Consider the following 22,738-nt stretch of genomic DNA (forward strand, 5'->3'; position numbering starts at 1 on the left):
AGCCCGCTCTTGCCAGAGCCCAGGAAAGCCTTGGGCTCACAGAGGGGCCGGGGGGTTCGAATCTCAGCTTTCCTTGCCGTCCCTTCACCACCAAGCAGGTGCCCCACGCACAATCCTCCTCCAAGGCGCACGTTTCTCCCCGCCTCGTTCACAGCCCCCGGAGCTCCTTTCCCGCGGACGCTTGCGAGGCCACACGGACCGTATTTCCCGGTTCGGGTCGCGGGAACCCCCAGCCCGCCACCCCCACGGCCACACTTCCCCGCGGACGCGGCTCCCCGCCGACCGCCCAGCGCAGCGCAGCGCAGCGCACGCCTCCCACGGCACCTCCCCGCCCGTCTCCGCTCCGCCTCCGCGGGGCGTGCAGGGGAGCGGCCGCCGTCCCAGCGCTGCTTGCCGAGCGCCCGCCGCGGCACTCGGCCCGGTCGCCGCCCGTCGCCGCCGGTCTCCGCAGGTGAGCGGCTCGGGGCCCGCGGGCGGGCCGGGCGGGGCGGGGCGGCGTGTGCCCGCCGAGCGCGGCTGAGCCACCGCGGGCTGCCGCTCCCCTCCCCCTCCAGCCGGGACGCTCCCGCAGCGCGCCGCCGGCCGCCCTCCTCGGGCTCAGGAAGGGCAGCATCGGGGCCGGCCGGCCGGGCTCGCTCGGTCCGGTTTTAGCCTGATTATGGTTTTCGTTAGGTCAAGCGCGAAGTTCCGTGGTGCGTGTGTGCCGGGTGCTGCTTCCTAAGCGGGGCTCGTCCTTGCTGGAGCAAAGGGTGGGAACGCAGGGAAGGGTGGTGGGCGCGGTGCTGGCGGGCGCTGGAGAGCCCGGGAAAGGCGCGGTGCCCTTGGCACCGTGCTGGTTTGCCCCGGTGTGAGGGATAGCGCCTTAGCGCTGCAGATAAGGGCGGGGATGGGGGCAGGGAGCGGTGTGACACAGGTACACCGGGAGATTGGCTGAATCTGTGCCGCTGCCGAAACAAAGGTGACACTGCTGACCCGCAGCTTCGTGCGCTTGACTCGTAGCCGGGAGGAGTTTCGCGTCTGTGGAAGTGTGCATGCGGCGTGGCATCGGTGGTGGGTTTTCAAGTGCGGAAATGAATTTATTGTGTGTGTGTATGAGAGACTAGTCTATATGTCCGTGTGATTCCAGGCTGTAAAACCTATGAAAACCGCAATCACTACAAACTGGTGGAACTACAGACACAGGAAATGTAGTATCTTGTTCAAGGCGTGACAGGTTTACTGCACGAGAATGCTAATTAGACTTCTTGTAAAAAGGTAGACCAAGATTCTCGCAGCATTACGGAATTGTATTTTCTCGCTTTATATTCCCACAGCTTTGGTCTTTGCTCTATGTTCTCTGGTTTAAAATAGAAAACTGAACCTAAAATATTACTTGGGCTGTGATCCAGTTATAATAGATGTGTACTAGTGTTGATGAAACTGTAACAGGAAGCACCCTTTTTGGAAAGAGAAAAGTGCAAAGCAGGACCAACACAAACGCCTCATTCTTCCTCTTAACCTGGCAGTTTGTCAGCACTAAGAGGACAATCTGCAGTCCAAAGGAAATTACAGTACAGAAAACTGGTCGTTTCCTTTTCACGTGTGTGTAGGGGATTAGCACTGAAAATGGAGATCTAATTCCTTCGTTCTTCTTTCATTATGTTTTCATTATGTTTCCCAAGCGTCTGATGTGTTCAGTTTCCAGATCTGCTAAATCCTTTATGCTTTTTCTGACCATCAGGACTGGATGCTACCTAAAACAAGTGTTGTGGGCTTCTGTGGTAACTAGCAGGTTCTTTTCCTCTTGTGAGTATATCGATATAAGCTAATGACTGCCAGTTTTACAATAGCACAGGTGGTGTTGTGTGGAACTTTGTCAGCGCAGGAAACATAACTTCACATGGTTACACTGGTATCGGGCTCTGTCACAGCCGTGACTTAGTTTGACAGTAAAGTTGATCTGAGTGCTTTGTAAAATTTTGGGGCGTTTCAGCCTTGGTCGAAGAGCCTCTCCCTGGGAGCAAATCACGATTCCTTGTTCAAGAGAAGTGTAACCTTGAACTACTGAGGCTTCTCAGCGCTGAGAACCGGACTAGAAATCGCACCGGCTGAGCACACCCTTTTCCCCTGCTCGCTGAGAGGTGCGCTTGGCTCCTTTTCACCGCTTGCGGTCCTTTCCTCTGGGAACTTTTGTTTGGCAGCGCCCTGCCGGCGCGCGTGGAAAGGCCTGGAGCGGCCGGGGGCGCGCGGGCGGCGCGGGGCGGGGCCGCGGCGGCGCGACCTTTCACCCACTTCTGGGCCGCGGTCACGTGAGCGCGCCCGGCGGGGGCGCGCCCGCGGCCGGGAACGGCGGGAGCGCGGGGCCGGGAGCGGCGGGAGCGCGCCCGCGGCCGGGAGCGGCGGGAGCGCGGGGCCGGGAACGGGACTGGAGCCCCCAGGGGACCCGAGACCCCCCCCAGGGGTCCCGAGCCCCCGCCAAGGGTCCCGAGCCCCCCGGCAGCGGCGGGCACGGTGCTGCATCCCAAGTCTTCTCTCAAAAAAGCCTGCGCTGAAAGGCGACTTAAGCAAATGTTTCTACTAAGAACACAAACAAATGACCCACCCCCCCCCCCGCCCCACTGATAAAACCCCAGCTAGTCAGCAAAACTCCTAAACTGTGTATTTTTTTTTTAACGTCCCAAACCCATTGTTTTTGCCGTGCAGCATGCTTGTATCATAGTCCTGAACTCCGCATAACACAATCCAAAGACTGAACCTTCTTTCTCCAAGTCGGGGTTAACCGTAGTGTGAATGGCAATTTAAATATTTTTGCAAATCTTTGGAACCGGTTCTTCAGTCTTAGAGCCTCATGCAAGCCGAAAGACCTTACTGAAGTCTTTCAACATTGTGCAGTAAATTGTCATTGAACTACTGTGGGAGCAATTAATTCAGTTTACTTTCTCATCACTGCATAGTGTTGCCCATCTTCCAGCATCTCTTTAAGTCCTAAAATGTGACATCTTTTATGTCTCGTAAAAGTCCTGTCACTCCAGAAACATTTGTTGTAATAGGGAAGATAATAATTCTTCTTTACTGCAGGAACACAGAAGCTCATTAAATTCAAAGAGAGAAGGGTTCAACCTGTATATTCTAAATGCCTGGGTATGTATTTTATAGTAGTTAAAAAGAAATACCCAGGTCTAGAGCCTAGTTTTTATGAGGTGAGGGAGGTTTCAGCATGATATGATAACTGCACAGTGTTTTAGCAGAATATGCTTCTCTCTTAGATCATTCCAGATTTCTAGAAGGTCAGAGGATGTAGCTTGCTGGGATGTGGACAACGTAACATGTATTGCAATAGAAGCTAGAATTACCTAAGAGGCCTAGGGACAATATAATATGTCCTGTATAAGGGAAAAAAAAAAACCCTAGCATTAATCCAACAGTTGTAATACAACTTTCTGTTTTTATTTTGGAGAATGTTGGTGGTTTGTGTTTGTTGGGGTTTTGGGGGGTTGTTTGTTTATTGGTTTAAGCGTACATTTTGGAACCATCTTCTACAGGAGCATGCTATTGGGGAGAGATATCATATGATCCAGAAACTGTAGGGATTAATATTCCTTAGGGTTAGCCTAGTAATTAATTAACAGATTGTTTTCAGATCTCCTCTGCTATGCCTATTTCCAAATCAGGTGAGAAGACAATTTACTGTGGCTTTTTTCTTTAAAGTGTGGGTGAAAACAGTCTGCAGTGTGAGAACTCTTGATGGCATCTGTGTTGAGTCTAATGGGCGTTTAAAGCCTGCAGAACAACACTTGGTTAGATGTCTTAAACTGAATACTGAGCCTAACTGAAATTAACTTGCTTGTCACAGGAGCTGGCAGTCACTACTGGACCCCTCAGAAATAAGTGAGTGGGGAGCACATGAACTTTCAGTCACTCCACAGTTCCTCACCATCTTGGACATGTTCAGTGTAAACAGTGTTATTCAGTGTAATGGAAAATAGTGCTTCAGAACCACTGTCTGACTATTTTCTCCATTGGCATCAGTTTTTCTGAAATGGTTCCAATCTGATCCAGCCCCTGTGAGCAGTTGAAAGCTGTGTGTGAATCAAAGCTCACACTGTTTTTCTTGACTTTCTGTTTGACAGCTACAGCTGAGCAATTGCCATTGCTGCAGTGTGGAGTCTGGTAGGAGCTAGGAGCATTGGAATGAGTCTGCCTCGTGCTGTGTCCTAACTTACTCAGGACCCCAGGGGCAGTGAGCTTCTGGGATAGAAGGCTTGTGTGTGGCAAATAGATCTCAAGCCTGCTTTTAAGGAAGACAGCTGTTGGGGTATACTTCATTGGCTTCCTTGTCATTATATCTTTCCATCCATATAGACCTGTTGCTCCAGTTTACCACCGAGGAAGGGAATAAGAAAATTGGCCCAAGATTCCAAAAGAGCTGTCTGCAGAGGGTAATGAATATATTCACCCACAGGTGATCTTGGAAAACTGCTGAGGTCAGGATGTAATCTGTCCATGGGGCTGCAAGTTATGAAGACTTAGCTGTTCTGATTGCAAACTCTCCCCTGTGGGTGAGGTTTGCTGTGGGTCCCACTGTTGCTGTAGTTGGGCAGATACATGTATTCAGCTCTCTACGTTGGCTTGAGCCAAGCATTTGTTCATCTCTTAGTTGTGAGAAATACTTAAAGACATTTGCAATTCCAAGAGACCGCACCTGTCAGCTGTAGGTGAGGGTGGGAAGGATTGGTGCTAATGATTAGCAATAATCAAAGATGAGAACTTGTCCCAGCTTAAGTGTCATGTGAACACCTGTAAGGCTTATTTTGTTTTCATCAGTGCTATGTTAATGCAGTATTTAAAGGAGAGTGATTCTTTGGTTTCTATTTTATTTGCATGCCATAGTCATTAGGTTCACCTGAGAAGCCTTGAGTAAACTTAATCCTTGTGGCTAATTTTTGCACAATATGATTTGGCTTCACTCCTCTCATATTTCTCTTAAAGATTGTGTGTCTGTAAAATATGATTAGTCATTGTAAAATAGCTGGATTATTGGTAAGACTTAAAAGCAGCAAGGATCTGTGTCATCCTACATACTGAAGCATGATTAGACATTATTAAAGGTTAGTAGGCAAAGAAGCAATTTAGAAATAGAAATTCTCAATCGAATCACTGTGTCTGGTTAATCTTTATAGTAAGTTCAGAAGTGAGCACCTTGTGGAATGTCACATGAGCTAAGTAAAACTCAATAAACTGCTCTTTTTGAGGCTCTGGTATCTTGATACCTTTTTGCATAAGTGCAGCATACAGGAAAGTGCCATTACATAAGGGAATAGCAAAGAAACAGATATGAGAGATGAGTCTTTTTGTTCATGTTTCATGTGCATATTTTATGTTGTTTACTGAAGATTCTATAGAACAAGACCTGAATTTCCTTTGGAAGCCATAGAACTCTAGACAAATTTGCTGTTTGTTTAGATTTCTTTTAAACTGAATGCTTTTTCTATAGCTTTAATTTTGTTCAACTATGCATCAAAGGAGTATCACATGCACACACGTGAAAGCATTTTTGGCATCCTTTTGGCATTCCCTGGTTAGCTGCATTACCTTATCGATCCTCTTGCAGTAGGGCAGAATTTTGGCATTTATGTGAGTGACTGCTCCTCACCACTATCTGACCCAAGAGTGGATGGGACCTGGAGTTACTGAGTAAGTGCTGGGTGCTGCTGTACAGTGTATACTTCAGTGCCTGAAATTATTGTATTTAGAGCAAACCTCATGAAAAAGCTCCATAGACTTTACTGAAATCACATCCATTTTATTATTGATAATACAGTCATTTTCATTTGATAGGAGCAGTCATCGTTTTCTCTAGATAGGTGTATATACATGTAACATTGAATTTCAAGCTTAATTTTTTATTAGGAGCTTGTACAGTTTCCCACAATATCACTGCAAAATATGGGGAACTCAAAGTTGGCTCTGGAAATCTATCTGCTGCCTTAAAACTGGCAGACTTTCTCTGGACAAGGTAGTGGTGTTTAAAATATCAATATGCATTTGAAAATTTTGTATAATGGCACTTTGGTGCTTTTCAGCGAAGGCAAAGCTACTGAGGTAACCAAAATTACTGAAGTAACATTGAAAAACTGAGATTAATAATTTTCTAAAGGGGCCATTCTTCAAAATCCAGCTTCTTTCATCCTCCAGACTACTAGCATATTTTTGTCAGCTGCAGAAAACTTTCTCTTTTCAAATATTTGGCTGCTACTATCCATTTGAATTTCAAGGTATGCTGTTCATTTAAAGCTATTGAAGCACAAGATTTCTTGTTCAGGCCTTAGTACTCTCTAAGTTTATTTTTTGCAGCAGATATCTTATGAAAACTCTTACATTAAATTTCTTAAAGCATCTTTGCAAGTTTGATAGTTCAAGCCCTTAATCATCGGCTCTTCACTGGACTCTCTCCGTTGCATTTCTCTCACTGGGGAGCCCAGAATTGCACAGAATTTTTGAGATGGGGCCTCACCTGCACTGAGTAGAAGGACAGAGTCACTTCCCTCAGCCTGGTGGTAGCAGTGCTCCTAATGCCCCCAGGATTCCATCAGCATCCTCTGCAGCCTCGCTGCAAGGGCACCTTCCTTCCTCTTGTGCCTCCTGCTGAGCTTTGCTTTCCAGCCAGTCTCTGGTGTGTGGGGTTAGCCCTCCCCACCTGCAGGACTTTGCACGTCTTATTGAACTTCACAAGGTTTCAGCCTGTTGCTCCAGCCTCTCAAGGTCCATGTGGATGGCAGTGAAAACCTTTAATTTATCCTCCACTGCTCTCAGTTTCAGTCCCTGAACTTGAGAATCCATTGGCAGTTTCAGTTTGGGTGTTTTTTCCTCTGGTGGGTGAAGGTTTTTGTTGGGTTTTTTTTTTTTTTTTTTAATTCTTTTGCATCCACTTCTGGGATTGCTGTATGGGTCAATTTAACTGTAGCAGGTGGCAAAGTGTGGAAACAAACTAACAGGCTAGGAAGTTATTTGAGGATGTTGGCACTGGCACTGTTGTGCTTCACTGTGTATCATTTAATTGAAAGCACATTGCCTAGGCAAAGTCAGCTGCCAGAGTTTCGCCTGAATACTTTGTGTAGGTGGTACTGAAGGCTTGGACTGACAGGACCATCAATAACAGAAATCCAAATGAAACGTGTAAAATAATGCATGAGGAGACTGGATAAACATCCCAGTGTTTGGAATTCTCTTTCTTTTGATTTAATGCCTGGTATGAAATCAACAGATTTGAGCATACAGAGTTCTTTAGTGGTCTGTATAAAACAAAATACATTCATAGTTTTGGCTTTCTGGGAGATAGAAAATGCAAAATTCCATAGTAATGGCTTACACAGCTGAGAGAAAATACTTAGTCATTGTCTCAGCACAAACACAGTGCTGCTTTTCATGTGTTTAAATACTGGCTTTAATTCTGCCCTCTGACTCTTAAAATTCAGTGACCTACTCTAAAGTGTCAAAATATGTTATCACTAAACATACAAAATAAATGTTTTTGGTGTCTATTTTCTTTTAAAAGCTGTATCAAGCTCACCTCATGAAGGGAGATCTGATATGTGGACAGCAAAATACTGGATAAATTTCTTCAATTTTTTCATTATTGAAAGAGGTTTCAGTCTTAAAGTATTTTACAATAACTTTTGGGAGCTCCAGAATTATTTTCTAGTTTTCTGTGTCTGCTTTTAACATTCAAACAGTAACTCTTACTGATTTGCATGTTAATAGAAATAGATTCCTTCCCCCTCACTTTTCTCTTTTAAATAAACTGGTTTGGGGTCAGACCAAGACTTTAGGGTACTTGCTTGGTTTTCCAAAACCATTCTTCATTCAAGGTCTCTAGCTTTAAGTGGAAATTGTAATATAGTTTTAAGTATGTACTAATTAAAATTGGTTTAATCTACGTTCATCTGATATTTTTCTCCACTTCCCATCTTGAAAGCTTCCTTAAACAATGTCATTTTAAATAGTTTAGTGTCACACTTTTCTCCTCACCAGTCTCTGTTGGAAACCAGAGTGTCAAGCTAAAATCTGAAGTTGTTAGTTTATTATAAGAAACAAATGAAGAATTCTTCAGGGTCAAGTTTCTGTTGTGGTTTGTTGATTTTTTTTTTTTTTTTTTTTTTTTTTTTTTACTTCTAAGCTTGCCTAGTAGGAACTTGGCAGGAGTCAGAAGACAAAGACTGTCATAAAATGCTTCTCATTGCTTGCTTGGTGGTGCCTTGTATCTGCCTGAAGTTATGAGTGTTTCTGGGTAATTTTGAATTCAGAAGTGCCAGGATACAGGTAATTCTGCTTTCAGAGCTGCCATCCTACCAGTAATGCTGCAAGTTACCCACCATCTATGAACACTCTGTGGCTTGGGTGCCAAGGATGTCTGTCTGAGAGCTCTAACAATATCAAACCTGTGTATGGTGGTACCTAGCCATGTTCTCAGAGAAACTGTATGCAGCAGCCATTGCTTTTTGTAGAAAACTGTCCTTTTCTGATTATCCAAGTAGAATAATTGGAGAGAATTGTTTTGTGGGCTTGGTTTGGTTACTGACAGTCATATGCCCTGCATATTAAAGCTAATCTATAAACAGGTGTCAGAGACCTGTGAGGAGAAGCTCAAACTAAATTATCAATTGAAAGTGAGAGTCATAGAATTAAGTCTTTCATCATGGTCTTCAGTTTTCCTGTGATTTTGTTAACTTCCTCCGTAGGAAAAGGAACTATCGATGTGAAAACTGTGTTTAAGTCATATGTGTCTTTTCGTTACATGTTTAGAATCCTAAGGAGAAAGGACAGGGGGTTTTCTATTCAAGAGGAAAAGGAGATGGGGAAAAAGGTGAATTTCATGAGCCAAGCAATGTATAGGAAGCAAGTGACATCCTCTTGAAGCCTAGGACTTTGATTTGTTGTGAGGTATAGGTGTGACTTTATTCTTTTTAGCACTATCAATTAATTTTTAGCAATATCCATTAATCCAGGTAAACTGTATGAAATCTACAGAAGGATAAAAATATTCATACTCAATAGCGTTTCCAGGAGTGCTTCAAGAATTAATTAATACCTTGTTTTGTGCAGTGTGCTGTTATGCAATTAGCTTTTGTATCATGGCTTGCTACTTTTTAAAATGCACATAGCAGTTCTTTGGCTGTGCTTCAAAGGGACATTGCCGACCACTGGTAACTTTTTGCATGCTGACTTAAATGGAAGGATCCTGCATCAGGTTTTCCAGAGCTGAAGCCCTTATCTCCTTCTGTGACTGTAGGAACATATGAGCCCAACACTGACTGCTCAGTGTCTGCAACCTGCAGTCTGAGGTCTGTGAGTTTAACCTCAAGTCTTTGTGGTGTAAATGTCCTGAAACTGCGAAAATAACAACGTGAGGATGTGTTTTGCATAGTAGATGTAGCAGCATAGTTCGCAGACCATCAGCAGTATTTTCTTGACTTAAAAGTGACATCTAGCATAGCAGTGCTTGTTTATAACAAAGGGGAAAAAATTGTGCTTGGTTTAGTTTGGCTCAAGTAGAGGTATGAAAAAGGAAAAGGAGAAACATCTGCAACTGTTACAGCACGTTTGAATTTAAATAAAACCAGATAAGAGCAAGGAACAGGAAGCTTTCTTCTTTAAATAAAAGGAAAAACTCACAAACAATCAATAAATCAAATTGTAATGGGCAAGTGTGTGTGTTTTTTTAAGGTACATTAATTTTACAAGAGAACACTGAAAGGAATGAAAATAGCCATTTCAGATTAGTTGTAGAAATTATTATGCTGAGGTGTTTTTTTTCCCCCCTTTGAGCTCTGCCAAGCTGCTAGGAAAGTCCAGATCTGTTGCTGCTGTCTCTCTGTTGGGAGCGAGGTTGGTCAGCCAGCAGAAACGCGCGCAGACCCGGGTGCCCGCGGCGGCGGCGGCGCCGGGCGATGGATGCGGGCGATGGATGCGGGCGATGGATGCGGGCGATGGATGCGGGCGATGGATGCGGGCGCTGCCCGGAGCAGCGCGAGGCGGGTCTGGAATCCCGAGGCTCCGCCCGCGCCCTTTCCCCCACTTCGCTGGCGCGCACGTGGCGGCGCAGGAATGCAGCGAGGGGAAGCGCCGCGGCTGGGGATGGAATCGCCTTCCAGGAGCAAAACAAGTGCTCAGAGCAGCGGCCTCCGGGAAGCCTTTGGTGTTCAGCCATCACAGTCAGGGCAGCTTTGAAGGCTTATGGTTTTCCTAAGTAAAGGAAAAGAATATGAAAAGGAACAAGCCGTGTCATTGTTGCACGTCTTAACGTCAAGCAGTACAGTGCTAGAACTGGGCTGTATTTGTTTTCAGGGCTCGTTTGCTTTAGTCAGGATTAATTCCTGCTGGATTAATTATTTTTTTTCATTTGGGAATCAGGAAAATATTCCTTAATGAAGCTTATTTATTTTTATGAGAATGCTGAATTTTAATTTATTAAAATGTCAGGTTGACTGTTAATGCTTGATGCTACTTAGAATATATATAATATAATAACACAGGGCTTGTGTTAAAGCTTTTAAAACTGTTGTTCAAAGCTGGTTTGTGTTCTTCTAATTTGTTCTTCTTTGTTATTCTAATCAGACTCTACACACATAAATCAATTGCATGCTATCTGTAGGATACTCTGAGCTTTAGGTGCCTTGATTCACCCAGCATCCAGCTTCTAAAACCTGAACAGTGGCTGATGGATTTGCAAGACTTGTGAATTACCATTAGGCAATAGTTGTGTTGCAGAAGCGGATCACTGTAGGCTGGTCCAGCAGCAGGCACATTAAGTATTGCAAAGAATCCATGCCTGTTGGTCAACAACCTTAATAGATGACATGCAGCAGCACTTACATCATTCATATCTGCCGAGTATTCCTTCTCTTTCCATATTGTGTATTTTTTTCCTAAGCCTACTGTTATTGCTGCATTCCAAGTGCCTGGTTGTCTGCTCCTGCACCTTGGCGCCCATTCTTTGTGTTTCGGATTACTTTGATTAAGTAGAGTATTGACAGACTAGAGAAGGAGCACTCTAGTCATAATGAACTGCTTTTGAAATGCCCACCTAAATTACACTGGTTAGTCCTCAGGTGCTGTTCAACAGGGGATGAGAGTCTACCAGACTTTAATTACTAGCTTTAGGTTTGCAAACAAAATGTGAATTTTAGCTTTTAGGACTTTAAAAAGGTTAAAGTAGTTGTACTTCTTTTGATTTTGCTTACATAGAAATGCCCGTGCAACTTTAAAACCCTTGGTATTAATAATGTGTTTTTTACCAGTGAAAATCTCAATCTAAAACTTGACCTTGAATCCTGACCTACAGATGGGGTAATAAATTCCACTACTATTTAGTCATACTTCTAGGAAGATACTGTTTTTGTGGCTATGCATGAAAGTTTTGGTAAGCTAATAAATTAAGTTGGACAAGAGACTGAATTTGGAATCATGATGGTCTCTATTATACATAGAGTCTCTCTGCAAAAATCTACTTTCTAATTGTAAGTGCTCAAAATCATTTTTCTGAATCAATTATTAGTAGGAGTAACTTCGAGGATGTTTATGTATAATGCTAATTACGGGAACAAAGAAAAGCTATAGAATTACCAACAAGTTTAACTAAGGACAGGTGCCAGATTCTGCATTTGTGTTGGGGCAACCCTGGATATGTGTTCAGATTAGGAAATGAGAGGCTGCAGAGCAGTGCCACAGGAAAGGGCCCTGGGGTCCTGGTCCATGGAAGTTGGATCTGAGTCTGCAGTGCCCTGGCAGCCAGGAGGGCCAAGCCTGTCCTGGGGGCATCAGGCACAGCTGGGCAAGGGAGGGGACTGTCCCCTCTGCTCTGCATTGGGGCAGCCTCACCTCCAGTGCTGGGGGCAGTTTTGGGTGCCACAATATGATAAAATACATAAAGCTCTTAGAGTCCAGAGGACTGTGAGGATGGTGAAGGGTCTAGAGGGGACAGACGATACAAGGAGCAGGTGAGGTCACTCGCGCTGCTGAGCCTGGAGAAGAGGGGACTGAGGGAAGTCCTCATTGCAGTTACAACTTCCTTGTGAGGGAAAGAGAAGTGGCACTGATCTCTGCTCTCTGGTGACCAGTGCATGGTCAGGCATGAAGCTCTGTTGGAGAAGTTTAGGTTAAGTATTTGGAAGAGGTTTTTCACCCAGAGGATGATTGAGCACTGGAAGAGGGTCCCAAAGGAAGCGGATGCAGCCCCAGACCCGACAGAATTCAAGAGGTGTTTGCACAACACAACTCTCAGGCACATGGTGGGATTCTTGGGGCTACATTGGGTTTACATTTCTGTTTTAACTTCCAGTGGTTTTGGTTTGAGTCTTTTGTGGCTGCTCAGTATAATTGCCTTCTGTCTATATTGGCATGGTTGTTGATACTTGTTTGGGCAGTTAAACTGAGCTGCAAATCCATGAAATTCCATCATAGTTTCAGATTTCTTTGGGGAGGTAATTTTTCTGACAGTTGTGATTTGGTTTCCTCAACTCTGCACAGTTTTGATTTTTGCAGTTATTTGCCAGTCACAGCACAGAGCCACGGGGACTATAGCCTCTTATTGCTTTGAGTAATCATATTGAAATTAGGATATGGAAGAAATTTTGGCAGAAGATATGGCCAGAAGTGGCTTTACTTTTCTAGCTGAGGTGAAAACTTTAGATACCTTTTGTTTTAAATAAAACATTTCCTGAATGTTCTTTGAAATGTAAGATGCTCTGTACCCGTCATATGATTTTCTAAATGCTTTGGCTTTCACTTTCTGTTCTGCTCTGATTTTTTTATGTGTTGTGTGTATAGGTGATATGCAGCTATCTGTGATGCTGCCAAAATGCCTGAGTTACACAAGTGTTTTGTTTCCTTTTGCAGCTGTTTTGGTTAAAAGAGGTGCCTTAAATTAACCTTCAGGACACTCAGACTGAAGTGCAAGCAGAACCTGTAAAGGAAAAGGCAAGTACTATAAAATTTTCATACTTGGAAATCTTTGCTAAAATCATGGCAAAGATTTGCCTTATCTTGCTAGAAGTGGACTAGGTCCTAGTTCCTCTGAACAAGAAGGAAATACTATTTCTAAACTTTATTTTTTGCCAGAACTCTCTGTGAAAATGGCGGAAGCTCATCAGGCAGTAGCTTTTCAGTTTACAGTCACTCCCGATGGGATTGACCTGCGCATGAGCCATGAGGCACTCAAACAGATTTACCTGTCGGGTGTCTATTCATGGAAGAGGAAGTTCATCAGATTCAAGGTATGCTAAACTAGTCCAGTCCACCAAACTTCTGGGTTATTTAATGTTTTATTAATTTATTCAAGTTTTTTTAGGGAAAACTTTTTTTTCCCTTTATGGTAAATACGGTTTCTCATTGTGAAAGACTTAGGGGGTTTTATTTAAGACAAGGGGTACTGAGGAAGGTGGCACAGGATGATACTGTAAAGACTGATAGGGTACATACTTCTTATTTATTCTATGGAAGCAAGATGAAGCAGATGTAGAAATCAACTGACTTCATTCTCTTCCTAATGCACCACGTAATAATGTAATCTTTTAGCAGAAGTCAAAAGTACAACTAGCTGTGATCTTTAGTGTCATATGTCTTAGAGGTACAAGGCTACACTATTATAGCTAAGTAGTATTGTTTCTGATGAGGTATTTGATGAAGATTGTTTTGTTCATGGGATTATAATGTACATACCTGTTTCATTAGTAGCAATCTACATAAACTACAGATTATCTTCAACATCTCTTTCAAAAGCATAAACATATTAACAGAAATCTTATTAAAATTTTCTTAAAAAGCTATGAGAAGGACTGTTTAAATTGTATAAAAAAAGTTAATTCTGGTTCTCAGTGTCTTGTTTGGTAGGATATTTTTGCCATGTATTCATGTAGAAGGGTCTAACTCAGTGTCAATTGAAATTATCGAAGTGTCATTTGTTTTAGAGTTGATAGTTTCAGTATTTTTAGTAAGACTTGCAGCAGGATCAGTGGTGTCTACAAGGGAATGTAAAGTTCTTTTCATTGTTGATATCGTTGTTACAATTTTCTGTAATAATCAAACTTAAGTAAATCCATTCCCTACTGCTGAGATAATCTCATGTAAGAAAATGATGGATAATCTTAACTACTTTTTTATAACTAAGTGACTTAAATGTTTTGATTTTTGTTTCTTTCCATGGTAATATGAAGTCAGTCACTTTGGTATGAAAAATTATGTGAAGGCTTTTCTTTCCAGAATGGAATTATCACCGGTGTTTACCCTGCTAGCCCATCTAGCTGGCTTATTGTAGTTGTGGGTGTGATGTCAACCATGTATGCTAAAATTGATCCTTCCTTAGGAATAATAGCCAAGATCAACCGAACACTTGATACAACGTAAGTAGACTGAAATGTTGATGTTTCTCTAAAGGGAAATCAGTTTTATTTGCAGCTACTCTTAAAGCTATTCCCATTAAATTGTATCAATTTTGGAACAGTATGTTTGTGACTTGACAAGCCAAATAAACACCTGTATGAGGATATGAAATAGGGAGGTTGTACCAGTATTGCTGTGTAGTTCTAGGTATTTGGGAACTTTTATGGCCTTTGATGTTGCTGCATGAAAGGGTGTTTGGAAAGGAATTTATGAAAGCAGGTTAAGCAGGCATAAAGTTTGTGTGAGGCCTGTCTGTACTACTATTAGACTTATGTTTGCAGTAGCAGCTTCTCTTTGGAACTTAAATGGACACTAACTGGCATATGCTGTCTTTTGTTTTAAATAGTGGCTATATGTCAAACCAAACACAGAACATTGTGAGTGGAGTACTTTTTGGCACAGGGCTTTGGGTTGCCCTTATCGTCACAATGCGCTACTCCCTGAAAATGCTGCTCTCCTACCACGGTTGGATGTTCTCTGAATATGGGAAAGTTACTGCTGGCACCAAGTTTTGGATGGTAAGGATGTGTTTGCTTTGTTTCATCTTAACTTCTAACTGATGAGTATTCAAAGCCTTAAAAGAAAATTTTGTAGTTTCATTTCTTTCTTGTGTTTTTTGTGTCATGGGACAGGAGGCTGTTAGGTAGCTTTTTCTACTGTGACCCTTCCAATGCTGTAATGAAACTATTCATTGTGGCTTTCTAGAAGGAAGAGTAAACACTTCAAGAATAACTTCTAAATGGTCCAACGCCTTGGGCCTGTGTGACTTAATACCTCCTTTTTCTCTATGTGCAAGTACAGTTGAGGAGCTTCAGCTGCAGCACCAAAGAATCTTGTCCTCACAGAAAGTGCTCCCCTAATTCTTTGTTGTAATGTTAGGATTTCTAGTCATCTATTATAAGATTATTCTTATGCTTGAAGAAAATACTGCTGAGTGTTCTTTCAACCAATTTATTGGTAAGCCTCCAAAATGAGTTGGGGAAGAAGCATAAGGCATAGGTAGCGTGTTAGGCAGTTTTCACATAAGGATAAGGTGAGATTAGTATGTCTCCTGTGGATTGTTGTGATGCTTTGGAAAAGGATGCTTAAAAGATATGATAGGTATAAAATGAGGAAACAGATGTCTTGCAGCATTGTGCTGCAAGAGATGAAGTGAGGTTTTGCTACTTGGACTCGGTTGTTTCATCTCACTTTTATCTGTCTTGTAGTAGAAATAACTTCATTTCTATACTGTGATAAAATTAATCCCCGAGGCCTCAAAAATTAACAGATGTGTGTTAAACTAAGCACAGGTCATGATTTACTATGGGAGCTATTCAAGGATAGGTATCCCGAATGGTGTACACTAAAGTAGAGTTTAATGTTTGTCTGGTACAAATGAAATTTCTAATTGATGGTTTCTCCTGGAAGCGGTAGCAGCCTCATGACCCAAACTGGTACAGTCCAGGCTCTGAATGGTAAGGCTTTCTTTAATTGCTTGGAACTGTAGCTGCCTTGGTTTTCAGCATGTCCTACCAGATAGATACTTCAAAACTCTTAATATTGCCTCATCAACCTTAAAACAGTATGAGCTGTAATGCTACTTACCATGCTTTGTTGCCTATTGTATTTAGCAATTTTTGTCTATCATATATGTTACATATGTATTTTGTTGTGTATTGTATATGCTTTAAAAGTGCAGAAGACTGAAGTTGTAAGGCCAGCAGTGTCTCATCTATACCTATTATGAAGGTGTATTTAACTAGACCTAGCAAAAGAGAAGACTGACTTCACTAGTGAAACAGCTCCAACTACCCTAGCTTTCTAGATTTTTGTAATGCTGTTGTCTCTTCAAATGATCGTGCAGATCAAAAACCTGAACTCTTAATTTCAGTCACAGTACAAAGTGATTTTTCAGACTAATTGGAAGTCTGGTAGCACTTTTAATCAGCATATTTCACCTTGTAAAATCAAATTTCCTGTATCAGTGTTAGGGGAAAATCCAAATATTAGTTGCCATTTTAAAAAATAAATTAAAACGTGGTAATTGTATGTGAAGGGATGCAACATATGTTAGAATGACATTATTTGCTATGTCTGCATATGAAATCAGAGTTGTAATGAAATGTGGGTGTCTGTCAAAGCACTTTATTGGTCTCAAGCTATTATAAATTCTCTATTGCCAGTTTTCTTTAGAGATAAATACTGTGAAATGTATTTGCTGGTTTTTGTCAGTTGAGCAGGTACTCTCTTAAAACAATTTTAGCCTTTTCTGGCTTAAGAGTTTCGGAATAAAATTGTCTCCAAGTATGAAATTAAATTTCCAGATGAAAAGCTAAGCTTTTTCTTTCCCACCTATTTCCAAAATTATCTTGTCCTGAAGTACAACTGGATTTCATTGGCAGACCACTGTGGTGCATCCCATGTACATCTGATGGCTGTGATACAGATCCTTTTGCAGGGAGGTCTTTGTTGCTGGTAATACTCTGAAATTGTTAGTTGTTTTGTGCTGCCTAAAACTGTCTGCTCTAGCTGTGCTGACCCAGAAAGCTGAGGAAGGAAAAGCTTTGCATTCTAACAGGTTTGTTAGGAGTTTCCAGAATTTAGTAGTGAAATGACATCCTCTGTTTTATTCTATCTTGTCTGTTTGCTTATATATACTATCCTGTGTATTGGACCAAAATTACACTCTGACAGTGAAAGTTCCACTGAGTTGTTGGAAAGTCAAGTCACTTGACTTTCACGCTGAAATAGGGTAGCATTGTCAAAATCCTTCCATGAATAGCCAAGAAGTTGCATGGTCTAGAATTTCAGCTTAGCGTGTGCTGCAACTGAAAAGTAGTGTTGGACAGAAAAGCTGCTTCTGTTTTCACTCTCCTGTGGAACACAGGAGATTTTCTAATATCTGAAGCTAAGTTCTCTCTGGCTTTTTTGCTTCATTGCTGGGGTTTTTTTTTGTAACACAAGCACTGAGTGTAACACTAGCATGCCTGCACAATTTGGTATGTTCAAATCATGCAGTAGACTACCTGAGATTGATTCATGCTTGAATTAATTCCCTGTAGCATCGATCCTATTATTGATGTTGAACTGTAACTTTGGAAAACATTAAACTGTGATACAAAAGCATAATTATTATTTTTAAAGATTACTGTAGTTACCTAGAAACCTTAGCTGAGTCAGAGGCTTGATGATAATTGTATTTTGAAGCACAACTTAGATATGTTTCTTGTGTGTACTATGTAATATAGTAAAAGGTCACCTGGTAGACGTGAGTTTTTTAATCTTCCCAGAGGGGAATATATGAAGAAAAGAAGTGCTAAGTAACTGTATTTGTATTGAGATCAAGGTGTGCCCTACATAAATAGCAGTATTGTCTGTGACAGGATGATGACTGGGAAGTCAGAAGTGACCATGCCTATCTTGCTCATCCAATGCCATGTTGTTTAACCTTTAGGAAATTAGTTTCTGTCAAGGCCTTTTATCTTACTTGTGAACCTGTGATCAACAGGGCAGCTTCCTAAATCTAGCACAGTACAATTTACCAGTGAAAAGGACTGGCAGTTACATTACACATTTTACTCTGTTATTTTTCTTCCATTGAACCTAATAATGTGGTGTGTGTATTTTGTTTTTGCTTTTCTTCAGACCCTTGTAAAACTTTTCTCAGGGCGTAAACCCATGTTATACAGCTTCCAAACATCTTTACCACGATTGCCAGTTCCAGCTGTTAAAGACACAGTTAATAGGGTATGTACATTTATTTTCTTCAGTAACACAGAGTCCCTACCTAGATGCCTTTTGGGGTGTTTTCACCATGCCTCATGAAAAACTTTGTAGTGGTATTAATGTGGTGTAACAGATTCAAACTTCATGGAAATGAAAATAAAGGCTGTGACAAACCAGTGAAACTGGAGGCAGTTTGAAGCCAGTGTGATTCACACTGGATGACATGATGCCTGTTGTAAGGCTGTGCCACAACCTGTGATTTCTAGGGTGTTTGAAGCACACTTTATGCTCCCCACTTGTACAGTGTTATTAAATGTGTGTGTTACAACACAAAACCGTGTAGCAAAGTGGGTAAATATGGCAGTATGTCACAGAAACTGAAGGTTTGGTTTTTCGAAGAGAAAAAAAAATCTGTCTGCTGCTGAAGAAGCAGCATGCCTTACCCTTTGCAGTGGGAAATATTTAGAAAAGTTACCTTTTCCACTTGTGTGTTGCTCACAAATGTCTGAAAAAATAATTTATTTTTTGAAGTTTTCAGCAGACATGTAGAAGAGCATATACTCTTGTTTTAAAAACATGGTATTTACAGCCTTATGGATTGAGACTGGATAATCTTTGTTTACTGTTTAAGTGTTTTATGTAGGAATGGAAATTCCTGTACTGATGCAAATTCTTTTCTTGTGTTCTAGTATCTAGAGTCAGTTCGACCACTTATGGATGATGAAAAGTTCAAAAGAATGGAGGGTCTTGCACAAGATTTTGCTTTTAATTTGGGACCAAGGCTTCAGTGGTATTTGAAGCTAAAATCCTGGTGGGCCACCAATTATGTAAGTAGATAAATAGGAGGCTCAGTACTTCAAATTACATTATTTGTTCCCTGGTGCTATTTTTAGCTTAAACTCCATTATTTCTTAAATGTAAAAGAAGGAAATTGAAACTTCTTAATATTTTCTTTAAGTATGTGTGATTTTGCATATAAATAATTCATATGATTTGGTAAACAGTATGGTGAGCAAAGGTTAACGAAACTTGAAAAAATTAATCCTTTTTTTGTGTTTTGTTATTCTTGAATATTTTACTGTTATGATAGCTTTTGGGGTTTGTTTATTTGCTTGTTGAGCTTGATAACTCAATAATAGGCCTGGCTACCCAGGTAGTTTAGAAGAACGATTTAGAGCAATTTTTAAATAATATATAGAGCAGCTGAGGCATATATAAGAAAAATTAAGAGCTGTATCAATTGAGTTGTTGAGCTATCTTTTATTTTTTTTCCTTTTTTTCTTAACAAAAAAATCCAACCGTCAATATCATAGTGAGAACTGTAATGTCAATTCCTTCCTGATATATTATCTAATGTACTTTTACCCAGGTAGCCTAATCTGTTCTGGCAAAGGCTGTAAAGCATTCAGGAGATCTGGTACATTTTAAATATTATATGGAGATCATGACTTCTTTGAAACCTTATCAGAGAGATATAGCTGAATTTGATTTAGTTCTCTTACCCTTTTTTCCCCCTGTTTTCCCTGAAGTCTTATAGAAATTATCAGGGCGGGGATTACTGTCTTTTTACGTACTAGCAGTTTCCTTCTCGCGTCTGGATGGAATGTTGCCTTGTGGAGCCATCAATACAGAAGACATAAACTGTGGCAATGATGAGATTTTACTGCTTTTGTTTTCCTTCCTGCTGCAGGTTAGTGATTGGTGGGAAGAATATATCTACCTTAGAGGACGGGGACCAATTATGGTTAATAGCAACTATTTTGCAATGGTAGGTAAATCCTATAAACACCTTATGTTGCTTAGAAACTCTAGCATTTCTGGCAGGCATCTTACTTCATGGAGTCTTTCTGCTTAGAAATCCATTGCTACCGAGGATGTAACCTTTGTTTTTCTTTCTTCTGGTATAACCTGCAGCCAGTGTCTTCAGGTACCTTCAAGTGCGTCACATACTAAAGTTGTGACACATACACCTATCTTAACAAGCCTAGCACAGCTGCCACTTTGGCAAACCCATGCAGAAATTACTTAAACAGTTTTGTCCTGACTATAAAGAGCAATCCTCCAAAAGCTCCATGCAAAACTTCATGGGTAACACAGCTAAAGAACGTGTGTGCTCATACTAGCAAATGTATGTACAGGGAGTAAAATTATAAAAGACTGAAAATAAAAAAGTAAAAGATATGATGGTCTTGGATCGAGTTTTATCTAGTATTGTCTTTTCTATTCAAATGATTAATAATGTTTAAGGAGATTGTGACTACTGAAGAAAAGTTTCATCAGCTCACTGCACTTGTGCACTTCATAAATTTTAAAGCCTTTTCTACATTGTCCAAAACAAACTTTTAAGTACGTGGATGAGAAGTACTATCAGGTTTGGGGTTTTTTTAATGTAGTCTGGTAATCATTAACTTATGATTCTTATCTACTTTACAGGACTTCCTTTCTTTATATCCCACAACCCTGCAGGCAGCTAGAGCTGGTAATGTTATCCATGCCATCCTGCTCTATCGGAAAAAACTAGACAGACAAGAAATCAAGCCAGTATGTATATCAATTTAAATGGCTTTTGATCTTTTTCCAGCACAATCTGTGAGAAGCTGACCAGTTCTCAGAATGGGAGAGGAGAGGAATGTCTTACTCTTACGAATTTTTGTGGTCCAAATTGTCTTGGTTATGACTTGAATTGCACATGGGCAGAAACTACCAACTGTCAAAAATATACAATTGTATGGATACAATACAGAATGGTTGGGATAAAGGTCTGGAGGCCACCAAGAGTGGGCCAATGGAAGCTTATGATGATAACATCCTGTGTTGCATAATTTCTAGGATAGGCAAGTCCCATTTGAGTTTCTGTACTATCCAATGGCTGTGTATTGTAGTAAACAAATATTGTGGAAACAAGTTTTTTTCAAGATCATTGAAGGGATGTGGTTAATTGTACAGAACTACAAGTCTGAGAAATGTGAACTTTTGTTCCTACACAGGCATAAGTAGCTTAAAAAATTAATTCAGGGGTAATGCATGCTGCATGTCTAAGTTTTGCATCCAGACTACCCATGGGGAACTCTTTAGATTTCAGGTGCTAGCTAGCTTCAGTCTTCCCTCATGGAGGGTGAGTTTTTGGTAGAAGGGGAAAAAATAATGGTTCTGGAATATTCTCCATGTAGTTTTAAGGAAAGACCATGAACAGGGAGGAAAAAACTCAACACTACATTAATGTATTCCAAATCTTACTATTCTGAATCCTTTGTTTAACCAGATCCTGGAGTCTTTTCTTTACTTTTTAATTTTCTAATTGTATATGCAACATTACATTTTAATGTACATTTCCTTCACAGATTCTTTTGATGGGATCCACTGTTCCACTCTGCTCAGCTCAGTGGGAAAGGATGTTTAATACTTCCCGTATCCCAGGAGAGGAATCAGGTAAGCAAGGCCAGCCAAGGAAAATAAGCACCTTGATAGAATTCAGGGCTTGGAGTCTTTTCTACTGAAAATATAGTTTTCCAGATAAAGATCTGACTGGCACAAGTGTATATCAATACTGTGTTCCAGGACTCAGGATGTAATGGATTGCTGTAGAGTTCCTAGATATTTTTCATGTTAAGGAGATTTTAAAGTTTTTTTAGTGGTTTTTTTCCTTTACTTAAATTAAAAAAAACAACTGCAAGATAATATTCTGTCCTGTTTCTGAATTTGTAAATAATCTTTACTTATTTTTCCAAGCTCAAGATGATTTTTGAGGTCTTCATATTAGAAGTGGCATATTTTTGTTGCCTTTTTTTGTTTTTCCTAAGTTTCATCACTGTATGTGGAGTCAGATTCCATCTACAAGAGCTTATCATTTGTAATCAGCAGGTGGAAGAAAACATTGCTATTCATATCCTCACTCTTTGAGAGCTTCACAGCTGATTTTAGTGGAGACTTGTGCTGGTGTGTTTTCCTACAGAAGCTTAAGCTGTATCTAGGCTTCTCTGATCATGTCATATGCTGAAGAGTCTCTTAGAACTGATTTCACCTGTTTACCCAACAGTGCATCGTTGTGGCAGCATCACAGTGAAACAGGAGCAGGAGTTATTGTGTACTCACCTCCTTTGGGAATGCACGTACAGGCTGCCACTTGAAGACAGGATTTTTTTTTTATGTTCTGTGAGGCTGTAACTCATTCTAATGTTTCAAACTGCCTTCAAACCTGTTACTCCAACTCAACTACAGAATTCAAAACAGAGTGTTTCTAAACAGGTGCAGGGATCTGCCCACTCTTCCCTGCTGGAGGGCTGACATTTGCTGTAAGGAGTTGGATAAGTGGGTGAAGTGATAGTGAGTAAAGCAGTAGGTGCATGTGCCAGATAAGGACTTTTCTCTCAGTTCTGCTGCTGCCTTTGCTAGATTGTTGAGGATTTTTTTTCAAGCTATGCCTCAGACAGCTTTATCTGCAAACTGAAGAAAAGGATATCCCTGGTGTCATTACTCTGTGTCATAACCAGTCGCTTAAATAGACGAGCAGGTTTTTAAATCTCTCTTGGACAACCTTAGTCTATGAGCTACTCTTATTTAGAATACTGCAGTACTTCAAGTACTGAGAGTGCAACCCTTGCTCCTTCCCTCTTGT

General features: G+C 41.1%; 1 protein-coding gene across 3 annotated transcripts in view; it reads left to right on the top strand.

Annotated features, from left to right (window-relative positions):
* Nucleotides 1-338: 338 nt before the first annotated feature.
* CPT1A (carnitine palmitoyltransferase 1A) overlaps nucleotides 339-22,738 on the top strand; it is a 34,752-nt gene continuing 12,352 nt past the window's right edge. Inside the window, exons 1-10 of one of the 3 annotated variants that reach the window (XM_021555115.3) lie at nucleotides 339-451; nucleotides 12,874-12,954; nucleotides 13,096-13,250; nucleotides 14,236-14,375; nucleotides 14,762-14,933; nucleotides 18,043-18,144; nucleotides 18,813-18,950; nucleotides 19,814-19,891; nucleotides 20,557-20,664; nucleotides 21,465-21,552. In XM_021555115.3, coding sequence (XP_021410790.1) covers nucleotides 13,110-13,250; nucleotides 14,236-14,375; nucleotides 14,762-14,933; nucleotides 18,043-18,144; nucleotides 18,813-18,950; nucleotides 19,814-19,891; nucleotides 20,557-20,664; nucleotides 21,465-21,552 — 967 coding nt within the window. In that variant the 5' untranslated portion in view covers nucleotides 339-451; nucleotides 12,874-12,954; nucleotides 13,096-13,109. Of the gene's footprint in view, nucleotides 452-1,029; nucleotides 1,051-4,349; nucleotides 4,419-12,873; nucleotides 12,955-13,095; nucleotides 13,251-14,235; nucleotides 14,376-14,761; nucleotides 14,934-18,042; nucleotides 18,145-18,812; nucleotides 18,951-19,813; nucleotides 19,892-20,556; nucleotides 20,665-21,464; nucleotides 21,553-22,738 lie in introns of those variants that run through there. The other 2 variants (XM_077784236.1, XM_021555116.3) reach the window with 2 other exon arrangements.

The sequence above is a fragment of the Lonchura striata genome, chromosome 6, assembly GCF_046129695.1.
Source record: "Lonchura striata isolate bLonStr1 chromosome 6, bLonStr1.mat, whole genome shotgun sequence".
NCBI lineage: Eukaryota > Metazoa > Chordata > Aves > Passeriformes > Estrildidae > Lonchura > Lonchura striata.